At 35.5% G+C, this 24,273-nt stretch overlaps 3 protein-coding genes across 5 annotated transcripts in view; all 3 read right to left on the bottom strand.

Moving 5' to 3' along the window:
- Positions 1-560: 560 nt before the first annotated feature.
- Positions 561-10,906, bottom strand: pip5kl1 (phosphatidylinositol-4-phosphate 5-kinase-like 1). Of its 2 annotated transcripts, XM_048187846.1 has the most exons (11): positions 10,674-10,906; positions 9,559-9,753; positions 6,304-6,354; positions 5,993-6,147; positions 4,983-5,107; positions 4,786-4,820; positions 4,622-4,677; positions 4,213-4,325; positions 3,958-4,120; positions 2,364-2,402; positions 561-1,646 (listed from the first exon to the last, which is right to left on the bottom strand). In XM_048187846.1, exons 1-11 carry the CDS (start codon positions 10,686-10,688, stop codon positions 1,193-1,195), a joined length of 1,401 nt encoding a protein of 466 aa, XP_048043803.1. In that variant the 5' UTR covers positions 10,689-10,906; the 3' UTR covers positions 561-1,192. The 2 variants fall into 2 exon arrangements, with proteins under 2 accessions (XP_048043803.1, XP_048043802.1); XM_048187845.1 differs by lacking the exon at positions 2,364-2,402 and having other exon boundaries at positions 10,674-10,904.
- A 378-nt stretch (positions 10,907-11,284) lies between these two features.
- dpm2 (dolichyl-phosphate mannosyltransferase subunit 2, regulatory) lies at positions 11,285-13,624 on the bottom strand. Its single transcript, XM_048187886.1, has 4 exons — positions 13,508-13,624; positions 12,579-12,668; positions 12,366-12,468; positions 11,285-11,930 (listed from the first exon to the last, which is right to left on the bottom strand). The coding sequence occupies exons 1-4, from the start codon at positions 13,508-13,510 to the stop codon at positions 11,875-11,877; spliced, it is 252 nt and encodes an 83-aa protein (XP_048043843.1). The 5' UTR covers positions 13,511-13,624; the 3' UTR covers positions 11,285-11,874.
- A 2,394-nt stretch (positions 13,625-16,018) lies between these two features.
- The window catches only part of fam102ab (family with sequence similarity 102 member Ab), a 44,390-nt gene continuing 36,135 nt past the window's right edge, over positions 16,019-24,273 (bottom strand). Inside the window, exons 6-13 of one of the 2 annotated variants that reach the window (XM_048187861.1) lie at positions 22,588-22,704; positions 21,904-21,950; positions 20,512-20,666; positions 20,200-20,340; positions 19,065-19,266; positions 18,799-18,920; positions 18,562-18,631; positions 16,019-18,388 (exon numbers count right to left, since the gene is read on the bottom strand). In XM_048187861.1, the coding sequence (XP_048043818.1) occupies positions 18,343-18,388; positions 18,562-18,631; positions 18,799-18,920; positions 19,065-19,266; positions 20,200-20,340; positions 20,512-20,666; positions 21,904-21,950; positions 22,588-22,704 (900 nt within the window). In that variant the 3' untranslated portion in view covers positions 16,019-18,342. The remainder of the gene's footprint in view (positions 18,389-18,561; positions 18,632-18,798; positions 18,921-19,064; positions 19,267-20,199; positions 20,341-20,511; positions 20,667-21,903; positions 21,951-22,587; positions 22,705-24,273) is intronic. The other variant, XM_048187862.1, reaches the window with a different exon arrangement.

Below are 24,273 nucleotides of genomic sequence, written 5' to 3' on the forward strand. Positions count from 1 at the left end.
ATATATATATATATATATATATATATATATATATATATATACATATATATCTCTCAATCTTATTAATAAAAGGTACATAGATAAAGGGTCTAAAGGCCTCACACAAATTGTATTATTCCTTCAATATTCAATTAAAATGTCATTATACAATTATTAGTAGGCTAAAGAGTATGAATTTACCCCTACTAACCCTAAATGTTTGAACGGCTCATTTTAAATACAAAATAAAAGAGGTGAGCAACAAAAATGTGAAGCGTGATTTATTTGCATTTAAGCCATGATGCTGTAATGTTTCTTTTATGGAAGGCCGTAAAATGAGCAGTTCAAGCTTATATCTTACCTACAGTATCTTACTGTTTGACAGAATACCTTAAAAATGTGCTCAAAAATTCCAGCTCCAGGGATATACATATCCATGATTTTATGATTTGCTGACAAATTAGAAGAAAAACAACAACAACAAATTCCAAACAGTCATCCGGTCAAGATGGGCCTTAATCGCATAAAGTATGATGAGAATAATTGAGAATGATCTAACTAAAACATTAAAGAAGAAAAGATACAGATCTTAAACATTCTTTTATTATACTGCATTATAAATATTTCAGAAAAAAAAAAAAACATTTGAATGCCCACTTATGTAGCTTCACATAACAGATGCTAAAATGAAAGACAGCATAAAAGAAGGGACCCTGCTGCTGTTGATAAGCTGTAAGTCATGATATGTTTCATTTACTCTCAAAAGCCTTTCTGTCCGAGCAGCTGGTTATATTAAGTGGTAACAATGAATGCGATATATGTAATCAGTATTACATAATTGAACATTTCAAAAACAGACTTAAATCAAAGGTTACACCCTCCGCTGCTCTTATTCACGTCTTCATCCCTATGCATCTTCAGCGTAACGCGGTGGTCATCGCAGTGCACCATTACTTGCGTAACAATTTTAAATGAAAACAACTTTTAACTTTTGCATTTTTCAGGAAGTAAAGTGTTTCAACAAGTACTTTAATTAGCATCATCTTAAACAAAGCTATTCATAAACAGATACTTCAAAATGGTCAACTTAAGAGAGTAAAAACATTTGCCCTCAAATGTACATTCAGGTCCTTTTTTCCACTGTATTACCATAATGAGGTGAGTATGTATGAGTGAACAGTGGCACATCATCTGTTATCCAAGCGGTCTTATTTCATTTGGTATGGTCCTGAACCCACTGGCACAGCCTGTGACAGTAAGCTGGAGGACTGACCGTGGAGAATGTTTGCCGTGGGTGTCTCAGTCTCTTCCACAGGTGCTCGAGCCTCTTTTTGAAACCATAAACAGTGAAGATGTCGATAATTCCGATGAAGTAACGCTCCTCTGGTCCATCAATGACATGAAGCGGGTTCTTGAAGTTGGGAAGCAGTCTCCGGTTCTGGGCCTGGAACTCTTGTAGGTCGGCTGACTCTGTTCCCATCCTACTGGATTGCTCAATTTTCTCTCCCTCAAGACTTGTATTGTCCATTCCTCCATTGCCACTGTGCATTTCTGTTATTGTTGCACAATTTAATTCTGCGGAGAGGAGTGTGGAGTCTTCCTCTGCCACCACCCCGGGAACAGTGGGTGATGCAGCATGTGTTGGACTGGATGTCGCATTCACTGACCTAACAACCAGTCGGAGAGGAACACAGAATAGAACAAAGAACATTATCCAACTCAATGATTACCATTCAATCAAAACATGTGGCTGTTGCAGATTATTTCACCTGAATTTTCCATGCTATTACGTAAAGGGATAGTTCACCCCAAAATTACAATTATTACATCATTTACTCACCCTCATGTCATTCCAAACGCGCGTGACTTTCTTTTTTGTGTGTGTGTGGAACACAAAAAGAGATGCTTTGTTCACACAGCTCTTCTCCATACAATGAAAGTGGATGGGGACCAAAAACAGTCAAGCTCCTATAAAAAGCACCATACTGAAGTCATATGATAACTTTGTGTGAGGAAGAGACTTAAATACAAGTCATTCATTGAAAAGCTTGACAGTCCGTGATCACTGTTCACTTTCAGTGCATGGAAAAGAGCAGCTTTGACATTCTGCTATAAATATGTCCTTTTGGTTTCTATGGAAGAGAAGAAGTCATAAATGTTTCAAAAGACATGAGAATGAGTAAATGAAAAACTTGTCATTATTTTTGGGTGAGCTATTTGTTTAGAAGATGGATATATACAGTATATGAGATGTTTAATAAGTGATGGAATGATAGTACCAAGGACACGACGCATGGCTATTATAGTTCAGTTTAGTAATTTAGTTTTTGTTATTTCTTTGAGACATTAATGACATTGAAGCTAGATATGATTTGGCTACATGCCTGCCTGCCATTGGCCGTTTGGAGAAGAAAGAGAGGGATCTGGAAACAGAGGTGAACATGAACATTCACAGTCAGGGAAAAGCCTGTTATCCTCATATACTGAACTAGAGATACGAGGCAGCAGAAAGAAACTTCTTGAAGTATTGTTTCTGAACCATAATCAAACATCAGTATTCTGCACTTAATCATATAAAGTTCATCACTATCGTCAAGTCGTAAGCATCTGTGTACCGTCTGACTGTGTCAAGAACAGAATTTGAATACCAAACCACACCGACCTTGAGGCTTCACTAAATATAAATATACTACAGTTGTGAATAGATATCCACAGTCTTCACTCTCCACTGTTTTCTATTCAACATCATTTTTCAAGTAATTACAGTGTTGAGATAAAAGCTGTGTCATTATGAAGGCTGCGCCCTCCGGAGGTTGCATTCGTTGGCTGCGTACGTCATTGAGGATGTCTCGTTTTAGAGAAGTAACTAAACCTAAAATGAGACATCTTTTTAGAGAAGTAAAAACCTACTGTTATTCCTTATGAGGCATCAATTATTGTAATTTCTTTCTTAATTTGGAATGTAATGGACACTCTTCTGAAATGAGGCAGCCTCAATGACGTATGCAGCCGAAAAAGCGCAGTCTTCGGAATGAGACACAAAATAAATAAATAAAACAAACAAACAAACAAACGTTATAGAACAATATAACACTGGCATCTCCTTTAAGAATGTTTCCATTCACTATACATAAACCCTCTCTTTTCAAAACATGGTCACACCTTTGCTGTTTTATGAGAACTTTTTTTTTTAAGGCTACGTTCAGACTGTCAGTCCAAATCCGATTTTTGTGCATATCCGTTTGAAATCCGATCAGATTTAGCAAGTGTGAACAGCAAAAAAAATCAGTTTTAAGCTTCATTCATGTGTAGTTTGAAATCCTATTCAAATCGCACTTCTGGAAATCCGTTTTGGTCTGTCTGCTCTGTTTGAATATTGCGTGGTTTATGTGACTTTCTCACGTCACGTAAAATAACAATGTCACACATTGTTATAGGAAACATTCTGAAAGTCGCTGCAGAAACAAGGTTGTGCTGTTACAAAGTGCCGGATGAACGGAAAATTACAGTATAATTGACACGTTTTGAAACCGGTGGAGACGACAGCATGGAATAAAGCCACACATACCGTTTCTGCTGCTGCCTCAGATAACGCAGTAGTCCAGCGTGGCGGCTACACATGATTGTCATGTTGTAAATAAGACAATTTCTGTATTGCAAACCCCCGCAACGCCATAGAAACCAATGCAATTCTGGAAAACGAAAGAGTGTCATGGACACACAAATTGGATCTGTGGACGTCAATAATTTTAGATCAGATTCCAATCGGATACACAAATAATCGGATCTGGACTGACAATGTGAACGTTGTCTTAACTTCCCTGAAATTTAGATTTAGGTTATTTATATCTTATTTACTAGGATCATTTGAAATACACAATATACACAAGCAGACCATCCTTAAAAGCATCTTTGTAAATGACTGTGGCTGCGTATGGATGACTATACGCATGGTATATTAAACTTTAGTATACTCACTTTTTGGTACGCATGATGAGTGTTGCGAAAGAGAGAGTCTGGCTGAGTTCATCCTGGTGCAGGGGCTGATGGGCCAGCAGGAGGCTGTAGTCCAACACATTGAGTGTCTGAAGAAAGGCTGTGTCGATCTCCACTTGACGCAGGAGCCAAGGACGCTGCTGATCTGTCATATGAACGAGGAGCTATAAGATCGAACGTAATGGTGCAGATGAAGTCTACAGTAAATTTCCATTGCTAACAAGGAACTGAGCTTACCCAACCGAATGAACTGTCCTTCAAAATTAAGATCCTTTAAAACAACAATGATCTGGCTGCCTTCAGGGGCTGGGTCTGTCCACCGGCTCACCTGACAGCCCTTTAAATCATACCTTAAACATTGAGAGAGAAGGGTGATGTAAAGCTAGAAGAAGAGTGATAGTAATGGAGAAGGGCGTGGGAGTGATGGATCATTATTCTTACCATTAGTGCAACAGCTAAAAGTCAAAGCAATTTAATAACCAATAAGTGCAAGGCTGTGGATAACATTGCGTCAAAATGATAGTTCCTGTGGTGTACTCTCACATATGTGATGGAGAGACAAAAAACATTAAATATTAACAGGACTGATAATGGACAGTGCGCTAACACTTCACCATTTCCATTTAGCGAATGCAGCAAGTCTTACCTTGCTGTGATTCTGTCATCAGGGTAAAACACACTTTGCATCACAATAAAGTACTTCTGCACACAGAAAACCAATAGAGTTTTATAACATGTACCTTCGAGGGCAATAAAATAATCAATAATATTGACAGGAAATTAAAGATATTAAATAAATGAAATAATTACCATCCTCTGATGTGAAATTTTGATTCTGTGAACACCTGTCCATGAATAAAGCATGAAAGTTTCTTAAATGGATGCAATAAAGATTGCATCATTTAGGGTTTTAAGTTGTCTCATCATGTATTACACATTTAAATTTATAAGGCATATGAAATACATCAAATATTTGTCCAGTAACTTTTGGTTCTCCAGGATCTCACCCAAAAATTTGACGAGTAGAGAGTGTGGGTACTTCTCCAGATGTTCCATGTAGATTCTCAAGTTAGACAAGAGAAATCGCACTTCTCTTTTACTCTGTGTCTTTAAGAAGAACCGCTTGTCATTACTGAACAGAGGAGAAAGAAGTGTGTGTTGAAGGACATTTGGTTTGACATCAAACAAATATATTATTATTTGTTTGGAATCTTATTATTATATTACAAAGTTTACTTACAGATACATATCTAAAATACACTACCGTTCAAAAGTTTGGGGTCAGAAAGTATTTAAATTTTTTTCAAAGCAGTCTCTTATGTTCACCAAAGCTGCATTTATTTGATCAAAAATACAGTGCAAACTGTAATTTTGTCACATTCTATTACAATTTAAAATAGCTGTTTTCTATTCTAATATATTATATAATTTAATCCTGTGATGGCAAAGCTGAATTTTCAGCAGCCATCCCTTCAGTGTCACATGATCCTTCAGAAATCATTCTAATATGCTGATTTTCTGCTCAAAAAACATTTCTTATTATTATCAATGTTAAAACAGCTGTTTAACACAGTATTTCTGTGAAAACCATGATACATTTTTCTCAGCAAAACAGAAAGAACAGCATTTATTTGAAATATTAACCTTTTGTAAGATTATAAATGTCTTTACTGCCACTTTTGACCAATTTAATTCATCCTTCCTTGATAAAAGTATTTATTTCTTTGAAAAGGAAAAAAAAAAACTTACTAACCCCAAACCTTTAAATAGTAGTAAAAGTACAGCTCCTATCTAAATGAATGGGGAAAGACTGTTTGTTAAGATTATTTCAATAAGATATATAAAAAAAAAAATCAGACTACAAGCATAAACGTAGCTAAAATCAAGCTAAAACAACTGGTTCAATTAATGTGCATGCATGATATACAGTACAAAAAAACAGGCAATGCATCTATCAAAGTGTCTCCTCCTCTCTGGTGCATATGCTCCTGCAAGCGAAACATTTGTGCTGACTCACGTTAGGAAGAAGTCTGCCTTGCTCTTGGAATTGCTGATGAATTGCAGGTAGCTGCCTTCGGAGCAGAGGGACTGCTGGTATTCCTTCTCCGTCATCCCCAGGGAGCGCCGCAGACTGGCGAACACCGGCCCAGCATACGTCTCCATCCTGAAGTCCTTCACACAGTCACAAACATAACAGATGAGATTCAGTGGAAATTGTACATAATATCTTATGTATAATTCAAGCAAAACAAGCCAATGCTCAACAGCTGCAATGTCACATTTTGTCCAGCAAAAAAACAGCAGTGTCTGCTTTTTCCTTTAACGTACCTTTTGGATTTGAGTAACCTCAAGATTGTAGTCATCCTCACACAGCTCATCCTAAAAAAAGCATAAAATATTTGATCGATAATGATAAGTATTCATATTATAGTACATATGCAGGCAATGTTTTTCTTTTTGTGAAAAAAGTGTGTGAGAGAGATGCATTGACCGCTGGACAACAAGCGGCACATTCATGAGTCATACTGCTGCATAAGCAGACTGGATTCAATGGAATCAGGGGTCTGCAACATCATCTATGTGTGTGTGTTTGTTAGCGAACGAGCACATGCCCATGAGTGCCACCACACTACAAAACAAGGTAACACTTTACCATAAGGTACAATTAACAATATGTTTTTACTGCATCTATTAACCTTTCATAATTTTAGTTCATACTAATTTCATGTTAGTTCACAGTGCATTAATAAATGTTAACAGATACAACCTTTGACCTAAAAAATATATTAGTAAATATAGATTAACATTAACTATGATAAATAAATGCTTTTAAGTATTTTTCATTGTTAGTTCATGTTAACTAATGTAGTTAACTTATGTTAACAAATGAAGCCTTATTGTAAAGTGTTACCCAAAACATGTGGAGTAGTTTGATATCAGAGGATGTGTTTGTCACATCGATAAGTTCAAGCCAAATCCCAAATGGAGAAAATGATCAATCCATTAAGTTTTCCCACAATTCAGTCACATTCTGGTGAAACCCAGTTTATTATATCTGAGTACATTACCATTTTAATGGGTTTAATGGGTTTTAAAAACACTTTAACTATGGCTGTATTCACAGTATAGCAAGGGACTGAGTGTCTTAGTCCTTCTATAAAATAGTTTACAACATAAAAGGCGTAATTGTTCACAAAACTGCATTTTATTTTACAAATGTCATTAATTATTGATGTTCCCTGACATGTAATATTTAGGGCCCGAGCACAGATGGTGTGAGGACCCTATTGTAATTGCTCAGTCATCTTCTCCAAAAATGAATCACATTTTTAAGGGCCTAAACATGCTTGAAAACTCATGAAACGTTGCAGATGCATCAGAAGTGGTGAAAATTTACATCTGATATGGGTTTCAGAATTAGGTGTGGCAAAATGGCTCGATAGCGCCACCAACAAATTTTCAATTAAGCGCCCTTAGTGCTACGTTTCACATACAGGTATGAAATTCGGTAGAGATGTGTAATAGCCCAATACCTACCAAGTCCCTGAGTACAAAATCTGAAAACCCAACAGGAAGTCAGATATTTTGAGTTTTCTCTGCAAAATGTTTGCAGTTTTTGCCATTTCCAGGTGTTATACTTTAACAAACTCCTCCTAGAGCTTTAATCAGATCAACATCATATTTGGTCAGTCTAATCTAAAGGCCTTAGAGGTGTTAAATTGTGAAGATCTTGAGTTTTCACTGAAGGGCGTGTTCGTGGCGGCCTGACAAAGTCTGATGTTTCGCCATGAAAGAGGAAGCTGTTGTAACTCAGGCATACAATGCACGATCTGCCCCAAACTTCACTTGTGATAAGAGTCCTGGCCTAAAGACATCTATATGACAATATTCAGTTAGTCATAGCGCCACCTGCTGGCAACAGGAAATAACATGCTTTACACTGTAATTTATTCCCTGAAACACATTTAAATATGCCACAAAGTACCAAACATGCTAGAAACACGTTAAATCATGCAACACTTGGCTAAGTGCTAATGTATGCGATTAACGCCATAAAACAGGAAGTTGTTGTAACTCAAGCATACAATGTCCAATCTGCCTCAAACTTCACATGTTTGATAACAGTCCTGGCCTGAAGACATCTACATGCCAAAATTACGTTATAGTCATATAAATGACTGACTTAATCCTCCTATATTATGTACTTAAATGCATATTTCCCATCGTGCTCTGTTTTCCTAAAGCCACCGGGTGGCGGTGGCACGGGTGCGAGGGCCCTTTCATCGCTGCTTGCAGCTTTAATTTGTATTTTAGATTTTGTAATGTGTATTTTGTATTTTAGCATGGTTGAAACATCTTACTGACAGCATCCTGGACTAAAACTTATCCAATTTCATTTTTTATTTAGGCTTTAACATACTGAAAATGTAGTCAGGGATGCCAACTGGGAGAGTAGAACAGAAACATTGTCTTGGAGCCTTTCACGCATCAAAAAATAATACAAGGTTTTCTGGAGGCTCTGTAATTCTTTCAAGTGTTACTGAGTGTCACAGTCACTGCTGTTTCAATATTATATCATCTAAATAAGAAAATTATTATATAGAAAACATTCTAACCTATGAAATATCACAAATGTGTCACGCCTGGGGGGAAAAGCCATGCAAGTTCAGACAAAATACATTAAATACACTTAGATATTATACTTATGATTATTATTTACTTATGCCATTTAACCATCTGCATTCTACATTGTCTCTTATTCTGCCCTCTCTTGTTGTAGCACCATGCACTGTGAGAAACATTGCATTGTTTGAATTCTGTCCCTCCTCCCTGATGCATGCAGTACAATGGTGTTTGTTACTGAAACACTTGGTTACTCTTCCACACCCTCTGCTCTGTTACTCTTGAGCAAATTACCAAGATAAAAACAGCTCTAATCAAGCTAAAACATTGTAATATGGTGCCTCTTCAGCACCACAAACACACAGTCTCCATGGAAAGATCAGACCTCTCTACGGAGGCTTCCCTCATACTAATTAATGTCAAATGGAACATGTCTGTCTCCTTGGAGGTGTTTGATCATGCCAAGCTTTTGTCTCTCTCACCTTTGATTTCAATATGCACTTCAACACTGAAAATGTAATGTGAGCTGAACTGTTTATTTCCATGTGACTGTATTTTGATTTTGATTTCATGATTCCAAACCTGTTTGATTATGATCACCTGTGACCTCTGTTCATATAAATTAGTTCATAACCGTTTGAGTGGTGGATATGCTAACACTAGCTCATTCTGAATAATTATTAAATTATTAAATAGACATCAAAACAATAAAAATCTAAAATACCTCTAAATGAAAGGCTTTCCTCCCCCAATTATTCCTCCCCCAGAGTTTTTTTTTTTTTTTTTAAGAAAATTGTATATGTTTTATATATCTTCTCCATGGACCCCAAAGAGTCCACAAACTGGTCAAAACTCTAGCGCTGACTGCATTTTCTCCGGTTATCTTTCCCTAAAGATGGAAAAAGTGATATTCAATAGGGACAGGGTGAGGTGTAGGTTCTTAAACATGGGAATACTCACAGGTAAAGGGTTGTCAATGGTGTTCTGCACAGCAGCAAACAGCCCTTCCTTCATCATACAGGTGAGACTGTAGAACTCATGCTGTTGGTCAATCTCAAACAGACCCAGAAGTTTCCATTGCTGCCTCAGTCCTCCCCACCGTCTCCTCTTCACTGAGCGACTGTGTCGGTTCACACTTGGCCCTGACATCTCCAGCTGCAACATACAATAGACATGTAGTTCAATACAAACAGCAGAAACCACACACAGACAGATGTAAGATTTGTTTACTGAGAGATCCCTTACGTTTTATCAGTATTTGTTTCGGTACTCTATACTCATGTTATAATGACTGGGATTTGTCATCATCTTGAAACTGGTAAAGGACAACAGTCTCCCTGACAACAGATCAACAAATCAAAATCTGTTTCCATTCAAGTGTCTTAAGGTCTTATTGTGGGGTCTCTCAGACAGGAAAATGACAAGTTATTTGAAATCCTTAATTAGTAGTGAATGCAGCACCATCACGTGAGAACAAAAGAGCCCCTGCAGCAGGTCACAGCACAAATCTGACATGCCATCAGTTGCAATAAATGCACTGCTCCTTTAAGACACCAGTATTTTGTTTGCACACAAGGAAATCATAGTTGCAAACCACTGTAAACAATTTTGGCTCACACTTTTCAGCCTGTTTGCTTTGTCCTCCCAACTGTCATGTGCCTCCAGTAAATGAGCTTTTCACCACTGTCCACTCAAGTGCCAGAGAAATACTGAATCAGAAGTTATTAGTTTCCAGTGATGGTAATCAGCTGTTCTGTATGAAGAAATTCAATTTTCCAATCTCGTTTCAGTCTTTCCCCCTCTGCCCGTGGCTTAAAAAACCTCTGTTATCAGATCCTCATATGAAGGACAGAATTAAAGAGAAAGCCAATTTCGAAATAATGTATATTTTTATAATTGTGAATTATAGGCCAGTAGCCTATTTGATGTACATTTTAACAAAGCAGCCCATTTTAAAACAGGAAGAGCCTAAACTCATCGTTTCTTTAACTGTTAGAGGAACTTGAGTTTATCTTCACTTCGATAAAAATGAAAAACGAGGTCTTTCCGTCTAATAAAAAAAGATGCGTACATACCTCAGTGCGATTCATTATGGGGCCTCTAATACATGTCCTCGTCCGTGTGGGTCGTGGATGGGGAGATCAGCGCATTCTTTCTGTCCTCGCGTGACATGACATGGCCAGTGTGTGGATGAGCCGCTCGCGCTCGATCAGTCAGTCTCTCATCAGAGTGAGCGCGACTGCAGCGGCCCATCCCACAGCACTGACACACGGCTGCTACTGAATACATGGACCAGGACTACTAACAGCCAAAGACGCGCAGAACAGCAGTACACACACACACACATATATATATATAAAGTATAACATGGATTGTTCAATGTTTTGAACGTGCAAATATACATATATTTATGCAGTATTTTTTAATATAAATATGAAGTAACCATCACAATCTCATACAATTCTTGTAGTTTATGATATATGATGACACACACTGAATGAGTTAGACTTAGACAGGTGATGATAGATAGATAGATAGATAGATAGATAGATAGATAGATAGATAGATAGATAGATAGATAGATAGATAGATAGATAGATAGATAGATAGAGATAGATAGATAGATAGATAGAATGAATAAATATTATAAAATGAGTAAGAGAAAAACAAACACAATACACTGAACTAAGTTTTGCATATTTTTATTATTTTAATACGGGATTGTGTATGGTTTTTACAGAAAGTTCTCTTTCTCATTCTTTATAGATTATTGCCCTCAATTATTTTGCTGCTATATTAAGCAAGCACTCTACCTTATCAATATGTTTATTTACAACATAAGAGAACATTTGAAACAATCCTCAATTTAAAGCATGATTATAAAAAATCCCATATTCCATTTAGATGCCATCCAGATACAAAGTACACACATATCTTCCCTTTGTCTTGGGTGTCAAAATTATGCTCATGTATTATTTGCCTTTATCTTCCTGACTATGGAAAGAATTTTCCAAAACTAAACATCTCACAAGTTTCTTAAGTCAAGTTTGTGGACACTGGATGTACAAAGCTCAAAGAGACTACTGAGTAGCTACATGTTCAGTACTGATATGGCAACTTAATAAACTCTATTTTGTTGTTTATTTTAACAACCACCTGAACATGACTGGAATCCAGGAAAGCAGATTCACGTGGCTGTCTACAGGAAGTGGTGCATGACTGAAATCAACACAGTTCGTTCTTGTGACCAGATAATTCACAACAGCCTGAAGAGTCTTAATCAACTTTCTTAGGCTTTCGATTCTTCCATGTTATGACTCCTATGAAGGTGCCTGAAAAAAATGAGGGTAAATTTGATCACTAGAGTAAATAGTGGAAGGAAAAGAAATTTTGAATTTCAATTTGAAGCTGTGCAAGATTACATACATCATTTTTATAAAATCTATATGCAGATTTCATGAAAATGCAACAATTTAAAAATTCATCCAATAATATCTAGTAATTTTTAATGTTAAGAGAATTTTGTTTAATTGTTCTGTTCTGATTACTGATTGAATCCAACATTTACATTTACCATAATTTTCTGTTTAAAACTTTTTCTTGCATTCTAGTAAAGATTTTGTGGTTCAGTCTCATTCACTCCCTTTTCCGTGGAACTGGGGCTTGAATAATTAACATTGTTGTGCTGTTGAATTTAATTAATAACATTTTTATTAAGTCAATATACTGCTATTTTTTTATGATGACATATGCCTTGCTTTACGTACCAACACAAAGTAAGAGGATTAATGCTGCGACTCCAGGAAGTATGACTGAATATTCTCGTGGAAGAAAATAGCTGTGGATCACATGGTCACCGTCTACGAAAGGCTGGAACAAGGGCAGAAGAGTTTGCATCAGTGTTTGATTTTTTTTTTCAGTAGCATATGAAACAAAGCATATTATGGGTAGATTATTTATATAAAAAAAAAAAAGCTTACCAAGACTATGACCCAAATAGTGTAATACGTGAACAGTAACAGACTAAAGCCAACAAGTCCAAAGCCAACAGCTTGATCTGCTCCAGTTGCCTGAAAAGAAATTGTGTTTAGGGCTAGTCTCACATATAAGTGCAAATGACATTTAACAAGTCTCATTTAATATAAAATGTTAATATATAAAAAGAAACTTAAAAAAAATAATTTGAGGAATTAACATTTTGGCTTCTTTTTAAAAAAATGTTTTCAAAACCAGATACTCAACGTCAACGTTTTGATCTACAATGTAAACTGCACACACCAATGTTTTTATTTAGTTACTTATTAGAAAAATACATTTTAAATGAATGAATTATAAAAAAAAAAAAAAACAACAAACAAATAAATAAACGTAAATATCAGCTTCAAAATTCGCGTTTTCGATATGGACGTGTAATTTAAGTTGTAGAGCAAAACGCTCGAGTAACGTCAAGTTATGTTTACCATACACCGCATTTCCCTTATAAATTAAAAACACCATTATAAAATCCCATAGGAAAATCTCGAGGGAACCAGTGGCGAATTAGTCTTCCGGGTTTTGACGTCATCCCTGCACACACTTATGGTGTCGATATGTTTATGAAGGGTATCTACTGTATGCCTGAATCTCTATGGCAGGGCAAATTATACATTCAGCAGCTGTCATAAAGCAATGAACAAATAAATGTAACCGAACAAATATGAACTATGTGATCATACTACTGACTACACAGGGCAAAACTCTTGTGTAGCTTTATTCATCCCAGTTGCTAGAAAGCGCGACAGTTAACAGCTAGAAACAACGCGGCGACCTATAAAGTGTAATATGGATCTGTATATGTGATAGTAATATGGATATATACATAAAAACGACAAAGACATAACACTTTTACACTTATTTCAGTTCATCTTACCATTATAGACGTGCCACTTCCGCATGCAACCAAAATTTATGAAATCTACTTCCGGCTAACAACGGAAATCTTGCTAGGAAATGTAGTTTTTTTTAATCTCACCGTGGTATTTCTTATTGTTCACCATACGAGGGCGCTCAAAGACGAATGATTACTGTTTAGAAGCAGAGATAGGCGGCCATCTCTCAAGCAGCCTGCAAATGATCACATACGTATCCAGTGTTTATTTCAGATTTTTGAAAATATATATTTTAAAATATATTTTGTAACAGAGAGGGGGATTGTTGTAACACAGGCTGAGTTAACCCGTTATAAATGAGCTACAGAACCATATAAAAGAGCATCATCCTCCCGCAGGTCAAGTTTCACGACTCTATTCGAAAATATAAAAGATGTTCAATGACAAAACTGGTATCCTCTGCGTCAGCGGGTTGTTATAATTTATTATGTCAGATGAACTAAGTTTAGTAAACTAATTTTAATTTAAAGACTACAAAATAGGACAGTTTGGAGACATCAGCTTCATTAGTTAGCAAATTTATAAAACGGTTTTAAACTTCATTTATTTTCCATTTGGACACGTATTCTGTGTTCTAGCAATAAAAAAAAAAAAAAAAAAAACATAATTCACAAGTAAATCATTCATAATTAGCTGAATGTTATTAAATAAGTCACACAAACAAATATGTTGTATTATGATATCCAACATTATCTTTATTTCCCCAAAATAATACATATAGACAACCTCACCTGACAGTTACAAGAAACATTCACATTTGAGTGTAGAAATTCTGGTCCATCGTTAGAAAGTAACCTCTCCATGAATTAAACCAAACATAAGACCAAGAAAACTTTGGAGCAACACCATATTGCTTATGTGTAATCTTAAAATATAAATCTTTGTCACAATCAGAAAAATAAATTCATTTCCATAGTACTTTAGTGGTAAATTAATTTATATGTTATATATTTTTAAAGAAATCTCCAGAATATAATTTATTTTCTTATGAACGTTGCTGATATTAATATGGATGTTATCATGAAAAGCTTTCTGTAAGTGCATAGCTTTCATCTTTTACAATAGCAAAGGAGAAATGCTGATCAACATTCTGGAGAAGGTGTGAGTGACATTAGTTAGTCCTCAGTATTTAAGTGCTGTTGTAGTGAACGTTACATATATATACCAATACCATCTAAGGTTTTCAGTATCCTGGAGCCTGTGCCACTCAGTGTAATATATATATATATATATATATATATATATATATATATATATATATATATATATATATATATATATATATATATATATATATATATATATATATATATATATATATATATATATATATATATATATATATATATATACACACACACACACACACACACACACACACACACACACACGGAGTACAGTCCAAAAGTTTGGAACCACTAAGATTTTTAATATTTTTAAAAGAAGTTTCGTCTGCTCATCAAGGCTACATTTATTTAATTAAAAATACAGTAAAAAACAGTAATATTGTGAAATATTATTACAATTTAAAATAACTGTTTTCTATTTGAATATATTTCACAAAGTAATTTATTCCTGTGATGGCAAAGCTGAATTTTAAGCATCATTACTCCAGTCTTCAGTGTCACATGATCCTTCAGAAATCATTCTAATATGCTGATCTGCTGCTGAAGAAACATTTAATGTGTACAATTGTACAAAATATGTGTACAATATTTTTTTTCAGGATTATTTGATGAATAGAAAGTTCAAAAGAACAGTGTTTATCTGAAATCTAATCTTTTGTAACATTATAAATGTCTTTACTGCCACTTTCGATTGATTTAATGCATCCTTGCTGAATAAAAGTATTCATTTCTTTCATTTCTTTTCAAAAAAATAAAAATTAAAATTCTTACTGACCCCAAACTTTTGAACGGTAGTGTATAATGCTACAGAAGCTTTGTATTTCAGATAAATGCTGTTCTTTTGAACTTTCTATTCATCAAGGAATCCTGGAAAAAAAAAAATACACAACTGTTTTCAACATTGAAAATAATCATAAATGTTTATTGAGCAGCAAATCAGCATATTAGAATGATTTCTGAAGGATCATGTGACACTGAAGACTGGAGTAACGATGCTGAAAATTCAGCTTTGCATCACAGGAATAAATTACTTTGTCAAATATATTTAAATAGTACACAGTTATTTTAAATTGTAATAATATTTCACAATATTACTGTTTTTTACTGTATTTTTAATTAAATAAATGTAGCCTTGATGAGCAGACGAAACTTCTTTTAAAAACATTAAAAATCTTAGTGGTTCCAAACTTTTGGACTGTACTGTATATATATATATATATATATATATATATATATATATATATATATATATATATATATATATATATATATATATATATATATATATATATATATATATATATAGGTCTTTATTCTTAATTATTTTCTTTAAACTGAAAAAATACAACATATTGATTTAAATGAATGAACACGTTAACTGAACCACCTCATTTTTAAAGAAAACAAGGAATACAGATTATTGAAATGTATACAATTAATAATAAATGACATAATCCATCTTGCTTCCAACTTGAACTTTTGCATATAGACCCCAGTCAGCTCCTTGCAACAGCATCATAAATAGACCAAGTAGGTGTGCATATATATTTATATATACACTCTTCTACATTTGAAAGATCACAGATTACAGTCAATTATGACTAAAAACATCAACATTATAAAAGTCTTTGTTAGAGAAAGAGAGAAGAAAGAAAAAGAACAATAATCACAGGTCATTATTTCATGCCATGACAAATGTTAGACACAGAAATATTTGACATCAAGGTTGAGAGGAAAAAAAATCCCCCCCAAAAGAAAAAAAAAAAAAAAAAAAATGATTCAAATGAACCAGCCTGCTGGTTCGAAAATACAGAAATGGCAGGATAGAGTTATTGTTCTTGGTCGCTAATAGCTTTTTTGTGTAAGAGTAGACAACAGGTACAAAGAGTAAACAACAAACATTAAGATAAGTTTTTCAGTGTCTTTAGAGAATCCCTTTATACTAGCTAATCAGAAACATCCAGAACACTAAGCTTTATCAGGCCACATAACTACCATATTTTTTGCCCTTTCAAAGTTAGTGTTACTTTAAATTTCCAGGAGTACTAACCCTGCAGAAAAGCAGCTGGATCACGCCACACACTCATTTGTTAGTTTAAAATGGCATGAGCAATAAAAATAAAGTTAATATAAATTTAAAACTTTCAAATGTAACGTAACTTCACCTCTATTTTGTACTAGTGAATAGTGATTCTGCTTAAGCATGTCATTTTAAGCCACTGGACAGGTGAAATATTTAAGGGCCAATTCCCTGAACGAACTCAAAAATGGGCTCACACAAAACAGGCCCACATTGCACTTTTCTCTCAACTGACAAAAATAGCGTGCGAAATGAGTATAAAAAACTCACAATGTCAGTTTTTAATGTGGCGAATGCTCTCAGATCAACTGAGAAAGATTCACGTCCATGATTAAGATCATGAATAGCTAATTAGATGACAAACAAGCAGCACATGACAGAGAAACAGAAAACTGGCCTTCCCTTTCTCTCTCTGTCACCGTCATGCCTATTGTATACTGTTTCTTAGGGCACACCAGGTGCCGGTCAGAAACACAGACGCGGTTGCCAAGGACAGACATGTGACTATGAGTCATTGTATCTGATCTAGCTCCACAAACAATGCAATTATTCAGCTGTGTCTTATTACAAGGACTCTCCAAATCATTTGCTCTTGCATCTGAATACAGGATCTCACTAGGATACGAGTCACACGAACATTTTAATACTGACAAGACCCTAGCGAGAGAATGCCACAAATGGTGGCTGAGCTGTTGTTGGGTGCACCGCAGTGCTGTCAGAGCCAAAACTCAGAGTCACACAAATATTTGAAGCTGAAACATGCAGCAAAGTGAAAGATTTGAATAGATTTGAAACAGAAATACTGACAGACTGAGTTAAAAATGGGGAATTTAACTGAAAGGGAGACAAGTACAGTATATTTCTGTATTTCATGTTCACCAGTCCAGCTGGAACATATACAAGCAAACCATTGCCCACCTCGGATAAATAAGCATAAGTGTTGAGATACTGAAAATGGTTATTATGGGGGAAACGGCCAAACCATTTTCTCTGCCTAAGACATATTTGTATGGCCAGCCATACATGATTTCAGGCACATTAATCAATGTTTACCACAGGCCAATTGGTTGGTTACTGACTAAACTGCATTATTACAATGTATGCGAGGGCAGATTTTAGTGGTTTGTGTATAATATGGGTGTGAAATGCATCACAAAGAAATAAAGGATATTAAATCACCCCTCTTTAAAACATTAAATAATTGATTAAAAAGTGAATATAACATTGAACTGAATTTCTAAATCTTTTGGACTGCCCTCATATTTCACAGTGTTAGACTGAAGTTCCCATTGTGCCTCACTTTCAAGTAGTTTGTATTCTCAGAATCTGCTGTAAAATATTTATGATGATTAACTCTTAATCAAAGAACCATGAATGTTACAAAAACGTACCCACCACCAGTTTTTTTGGGGTTTTTTTTTCTCAGCAAATGTAATGCACAATTAGGGTGTTACAGCTGTAATATGCAAGTAATTTCTCAGACCCATAAGAGGAGCAAGTTGTGAAGTCAGTTGCCCACTCTGACATATAGTCCCTGTCTTGCTCTCTCAATCGAAAAAAACAAAAAAACATGGCTGTGTGAGAGAGTGACCGTCGCGATCTCGGAGATCTAATGGCTCTCAATCACCACCGGTTCAAAAACACCTGCAGACACCCTGCCAAAGAATAAAAGAACGATATTAATAAATGCAGCCGTGGTGAGCCTAAGAGACTCAAGCCCAAACTTTTGAATGGTAGTATAAGTAATAAACGGATAATACAATTCTTACTAAACTTTTCTACATTTATAACATTACATTAAAAGGCATTTAAAAGAGCACCAATTTACCTGTTGACAAGCTGGATGCCACTTAATGCTGTGGTACCATCTCTACTGATAAACAGTGTTAAATTGCTGTCTGTGGGAGAAAAGGTGACAGAATGATCAGCTTCAGAGATGTGAAGGCTTCACAAGTGAGTAATACCCTTCCACATATGTATCGCCATTGTATCCGTTTAATAAATGGGCTAAAGATGAGTTAATGGTGCTAAATATTTAATACTACCAAACTGCTTCTCAACACACCTTCATTGTTGCTGACATCTGCAAAGTTCTGACTCTGCACAATCTTCTCCACAATATCATCTGCATCGATTCGTGTGTCGTCCACCCACGTGGGATGGCTCTCCACAGAGTCCTTCTTTCTCCTGTGTAGATATATAAATACTTCTTTTCAATCAAGTCAACTCAGTCACGTTATACTTTGTGTTTAAGCTATATCTGCTTGTGCAGTTAAACTTAAGACAAAGTAGGTTGGTGAAGTTAAGTGCGTGTGGCCAGTGACTCCCCACCTTGAGGGTCTGTTTGGGGGCAGAGCAGGGCGAGGGGGACGTGGGGGCCTCTCTGGTTTTACCACCTCTTTCTCCGGCTCTACGGGGCTCTCGATAGTTGTAGACGTGCCTCCTGATGTGTTGCTGCTGCTGGTGGAGGTGTTCCGGCGGTGCTGGGACAGATCTGTCAGGCTGGAGGAGTGAGAGTGCTCTGTGCTGTAGCCTGTGGAGTGGAGGACAAACATCCCACAAATCAGTGCATGAGTAACTAAGCAGTTCTCTTGACCATAGCACTATTGTGAAATATAATGTATTGTGCAAATGAAAAGTAAAACTCTCAAATGTAAAAAAGGGGCTCTAAATCTTTTTATGATTCAAGTGAATGTACTGATGGAAATAAACTGAAGAATTTCATTTTCACGTATCAACCTCTCAAGTTTTGATCAATAAGTACTCTACAGTTCAAATTAGAAATTAAAGAAAAAAAAAGAAATTAATACTTTTATTCAACAAGGATGCATTAAACAAAATATTGTACAAAATATTTCCATTTCAAATAATTACTGTTCTTTTAAATTTTTCATTTTTATCAGAGAAACTTTAGGAAAAAAATATATAAAGTAGCACAACTGTTTTCAACATTGACAATAAAAAAATGTTTCTTAAACACCAAATCAGCATATTACAATGATTTCTGAAGAATCATGTGAGACTAAAAACTGTAGTAATGATGCTGCAAATTCAGCTTTGCCTTCACAGAAATAAATTACTATTATTGTGTATTAAAATAGACCTCACATCTTTTAAATTGCAATACTTGTTCACAATATTACTGTTTTTAATGTATTTTTGCAGCCTTGGTGAACATAAGAGGCTTCTATCAAAAATTTTTTTCAAAAATCTTACAAACCCCAAATGTTTGAATGGTAGTAGTGTATGCATTTAAAAATAAAAAAGGACACTCACTTTCTTAGGTGAAAATTTCTCTCAAAGAAGTTTGTTTTTAAGAACATAAAAATCTCTGTATTACTGTTTTGTGTCCTGTATAATAAATTGCTTAAAACTGTATTCAATTAGAAGTTCAAATGATTAAATGTTAATTATAGAAGTGTGGTTTGAAGGTATTTTTTATACTATAATCAGCTATAATCTGTACCTGATGCTCTTTTGATCGTGCCCTGAGTCCCACCTGAGATTTTGCTCTGTTGGCTGGCAAAGCTGGAGTTGCGAGAGTGTCCCGTGTGGAACACTTCATCTGGACTGGACAGGTTCTCCTCCAACCCCTCCTGAAGACCTCCTGAGAACAAACAGCTTCAGGTCAGTCCAAAATATAGAACACCAACAATATACCATCTTCAAGATAGTCGTAATAAAATATTAAAACTGTGCATTTTTAAGTTACAAAGGTAAAGCATTTATCCACTTGTTAACGTTCTCCATAATTTCAGAAGAGGTGTGTTGGTCATACCCGAGTTGTTCACACAGGGTCTGATTTTGAGTGATCGGCGAGTGCTGCCGCCGAGGGGTGCTGGAGAGTGGTCGGCGGTACCCTCTCCCTTGCGGTCCAGCTGCAGAGAGGGGTCCTGCCCAGCCATGGCAATGGTCTTAGCTGTGCTCACAGGCCTGAGGAAGAGGAGAAAGACAACTTTAGATGTCATCAGGGAGCAATAAGTGCATGTGTTCTCTAAATTGCCTAAAATATAGGAGGGGTGCTATACTGAGCATGGATCAAGATACAGTAACAAAACAATAGTTTCTCAGCACAATGCACTTTCAACTAGACCAGTGGTTCTCAACTTCAACACTCCAGAACTCAAAGTTTTAAAAGCTAAATGTTCTCTTTAGGAATCTTACATGACATTTTTAGTCATTCATGATTTAATGGATAAAGATTAAGGATATTATAGGGATAATATAAGGACAATATTTTGAGCATCCGGTTGGTGAGGTCTGAATGCACTCTGATGCCGGAAGTGATCACTCGTACTCATTGAAGTATATATGCGAGAGATCACTTCCGTCATCAGAGAGCGTTTTCAGACCTCACCAACCGGATGCTCAAGGCAGCTGGACATAGTGGTGTATTAGAGGTAAAAAAAAAAAAGATAGAAATACTGTTCGGTTTCTAACAAAAACCGATCGTTTTGTGTCTTAGGACATCAATGTTTCGTCACGAGCCGCAGGGTTTAATTTGGATTTGTCTGTGCATGTTTTTTTGACTCTTATAGATGGAGTTCCCACTGACATGCATTATACGACTGACAGACGGCAACGGTTGGTGTTAAAAATCATCATTTGTGTTCTACTGAAGAAACAAAGTCACCTACATCTTGGATGCCCTGGGGGCAAGCAGATAAACATCAAATTTTCATTTTTGGGTGAACTACCCCTTTAAACTAAGGTTAACACTTTACAATAAGATTATATTAATTAACATTATTTAACTACTTTAGTTAACATCAACTAAGAATGAACAATACTTCTACAGTATTTATATTTCTTAGTTAATGTTAATTTCAATATTTACTAATACATCAAAATCAAAAATGTTGCATTAGTTAACATTAGTTAATGCACTGTGAAATAACATGAACAAAGAATGAACATCTGGATTTTCATTAACAAGCATTATAGATTAATAGATAATGTAACAAATGTATTGTCATTAGTTCATGTAACTAATGTTAACAAATGAGACCTTATTGTAAAGTGTTACCAAACTAAGAATTGATTTTTTTTAATTGATCGAAAAGAATTGATCTTGATTTTTAATTGTTTTAGTGTATTTTAAAACTACTGAACTAGACAGATTCAGTATTCAGTAACACAAAAGTTAATCTACATTATACAACACACTCACGTTTTGAAGCAGGGATCTCCAGAGAGAAGAGTCATGCCAATGGTAACCTGAAAGAAAGATGAACATATTAAAATATAAAAGAGTTAAACAAATCATATCTGTTCCATAACATAACATAACATAACATAACATAACATAACATAACATAACATAACATAACATAACATAACATAACATAACATAACATAACATAACATAACATAACATAACATAACATTGAAAGTAAAACAGACTGCTTGAAGGAACCTACACATGAAATCCAGATTAAAGAGTCAAAATTACAAAAATATCTATGATTAAATGTTATCTGTTTTTACATTTTTCCTCCTGACATGTCTAAGAGACAGTGAGTCAGTCAGTCAGTCTGTCATTACAGGGACTCATGGAGGGTTTGACCAGTCGCGCACACAGTGTAGCTGCTCTAGATGACTGCGTTTGTGGTGAGCACAGTGCTTCTGCTACCCTGTGTCCTTTTAAAATAGACTTTGAAGGTGCTAAGAATAATGCAGAGAAAGAGGTTCCTGGCCTTTCAAGATGTGTAAGGTAGTGCTTTTGGTCTGACTGACTGAGTGTTACTGGCTCATCAAAATGGACATGTCTAGTGTCACGCCTGAAATGAGATAAGGGACGACCAGCACCTACGCCTATGTGCACAAGCATTTACACAAACAGGGACACACTCACCTTGAGTATGGAGTTGTCCTGCCGAGTGTTCTTGGTGTCATAGCCCTCCAGTATACAGCAGCGAACAGTGGAGCCTGAACCAGCAAACTCCGCCAAGTTGAGGTCAGCAAAGCCCAGCTGGAAAGACAAAATAAAGATTTTATCATCAGTACTTCGACACACACACAAAGTGTCTCCAGTTTCCCCCCCACAGTTATACCATTAACTTTATGAACATGACACTAGGAATAAGTCAGGACAATCTTTATTTTCATCATTTATTCAGAGTAAAAAAAAGAAAATAAAAGTTTGTCAAGCTGTAGAAGCATGAAGGCTAGTTTAAGGAAGAAAGTAAGGAAAGGGTTAACTCTTAAGAGCGCTCTTATATAACTACAGGCTTGTGAAGTTGGCAGAGTCAGTCATGCATGAAATCCCTCTCTGATTCTAACTCGATAAAGGTTTCTCAAACACTACTGGCAAGCATTCTTGTTATTTGCCTCATACATTTCTCTGGAATCTTGCTCAAATGTTCTTGCTCAAAAAATTCTATTAACCTTGGTTAACGATATAACGGTAACTGATATAATTCTTTCCATTTCCTTCATTGGATGAATACCCCACACAGTCAGCACATGAACAGCTGGCCTTTAAAAATCATTGATGTGTGATATTACAGCAAGGGATAAAGGGACTAATGCAAGGACACACGGAATGATGTGTTTTATTATCATCACACCTCCAAAAGTGAGTAAAAGAAGAACATTTATCCACCATATTTTTTTTTTTAAATATATTTTTACTGGCCATGAAACTGTATTTTGTATCGATTTTAATAAGAATATTTTATATTAACCTTTACGTGAAATGCTGATTCTGATAGAAAAAAAAAATCACTAGTTTTAACAGCTTAATAAAAAATAATAACATACATTTCATCACATGAAGTTCTATAGGATAAAATGCTTGTATATTTGAATTACTTCAAGGGATATTTCACCCAAAAATGAAAATTCTGTCATCATTTACTGTCATCATTGAACACAATAGAAGATATTTTAACCAAACTGTTGATGGTAGCCAATGACTTCCATTGTATGGAAAAAAATAACAGTTTACCAGCATTCTTAAAATATCTCCTTTTGTGTTGAACATATGAAAGAAACTCATACAACTTGAGGGTGAGTAAATGATTAAAGAATTCTCATTTTTGTGTAAACTATCCCTTTGAATCAAAAAAGAGAGGGGGAGACTATTGTTCTTGCAATTATGTAAGAGTTTTAAATAACTGCAAACTGTACACCTGCTTAAAAAGCAGGAGAGACTGAGACATTAGGGTATTTTCTCATCTTCTCACAGACCTGAGTATGCGTGTGTGCACCATTCCTTATCTATATTTGCTGTTCCACTGCTGCCTTTAGCACCATTTCCTCTGTGACAGGCACACTTCTCCTTTCTAGAAACGATTGCTGTCCCTAAAAGGTTTATGTGGTTTATTCCAGACAACGCTGGTTTTCTGTGCTATTTCTGAGACTGACAATTACCAAGTGATTCCAGGATTCACAAACATTTTCATCGATCAAATTCATGTTGACTCATTTCAGTTCATCGATGTGCTGTATTAGTAAAGATTACTGTCAGTGTACTGTGGCATTTAAATATCTGCCATAGCAAAGGTTCAAATATTTATTTCATCCTAAAGGTCATATC

This window comes from Megalobrama amblycephala, linkage group LG4, assembly GCF_018812025.1.
Source record: "Megalobrama amblycephala isolate DHTTF-2021 linkage group LG4, ASM1881202v1, whole genome shotgun sequence".
NCBI classification, from domain to species: Eukaryota; Metazoa; Chordata; class Actinopteri; order Cypriniformes; family Xenocyprididae; genus Megalobrama; species Megalobrama amblycephala.

Excerpts from the sequence above, each read along its gene's own strand:
- pip5kl1 (XM_048187846.1), bottom strand. Across the intron at positions 6,355-9,558 it reads CCATTGACAACCCTTTACCT|GATGAGCTGTGTGAGGATGA; the intron begins GTGAGTATTCCC and ends TGCTTTTTTTAG. Across the intron at positions 4,821-4,982 it reads TCTACTCGTCAAATTTTTGG|GTGTTCACAGAATCAAAATT; the intron begins GTGAGATCCTGG and ends ATTCATGGACAG.
- dpm2 (XM_048187886.1), bottom strand. Across the intron at positions 12,469-12,578 it reads CTATTTGGGTCATAGTCTTG|CCTTTCGTAGACGGTGACCA; the intron begins GTAAGCTTTTTT and ends CCCTTGTTCCAG. Across the intron at positions 11,931-12,365 it reads AATCCTCTTACTTTGTGTTG|GCACCTTCATAGGAGTCATA; the intron begins GTACGTAAAGCA and ends CATTTTTTTCAG.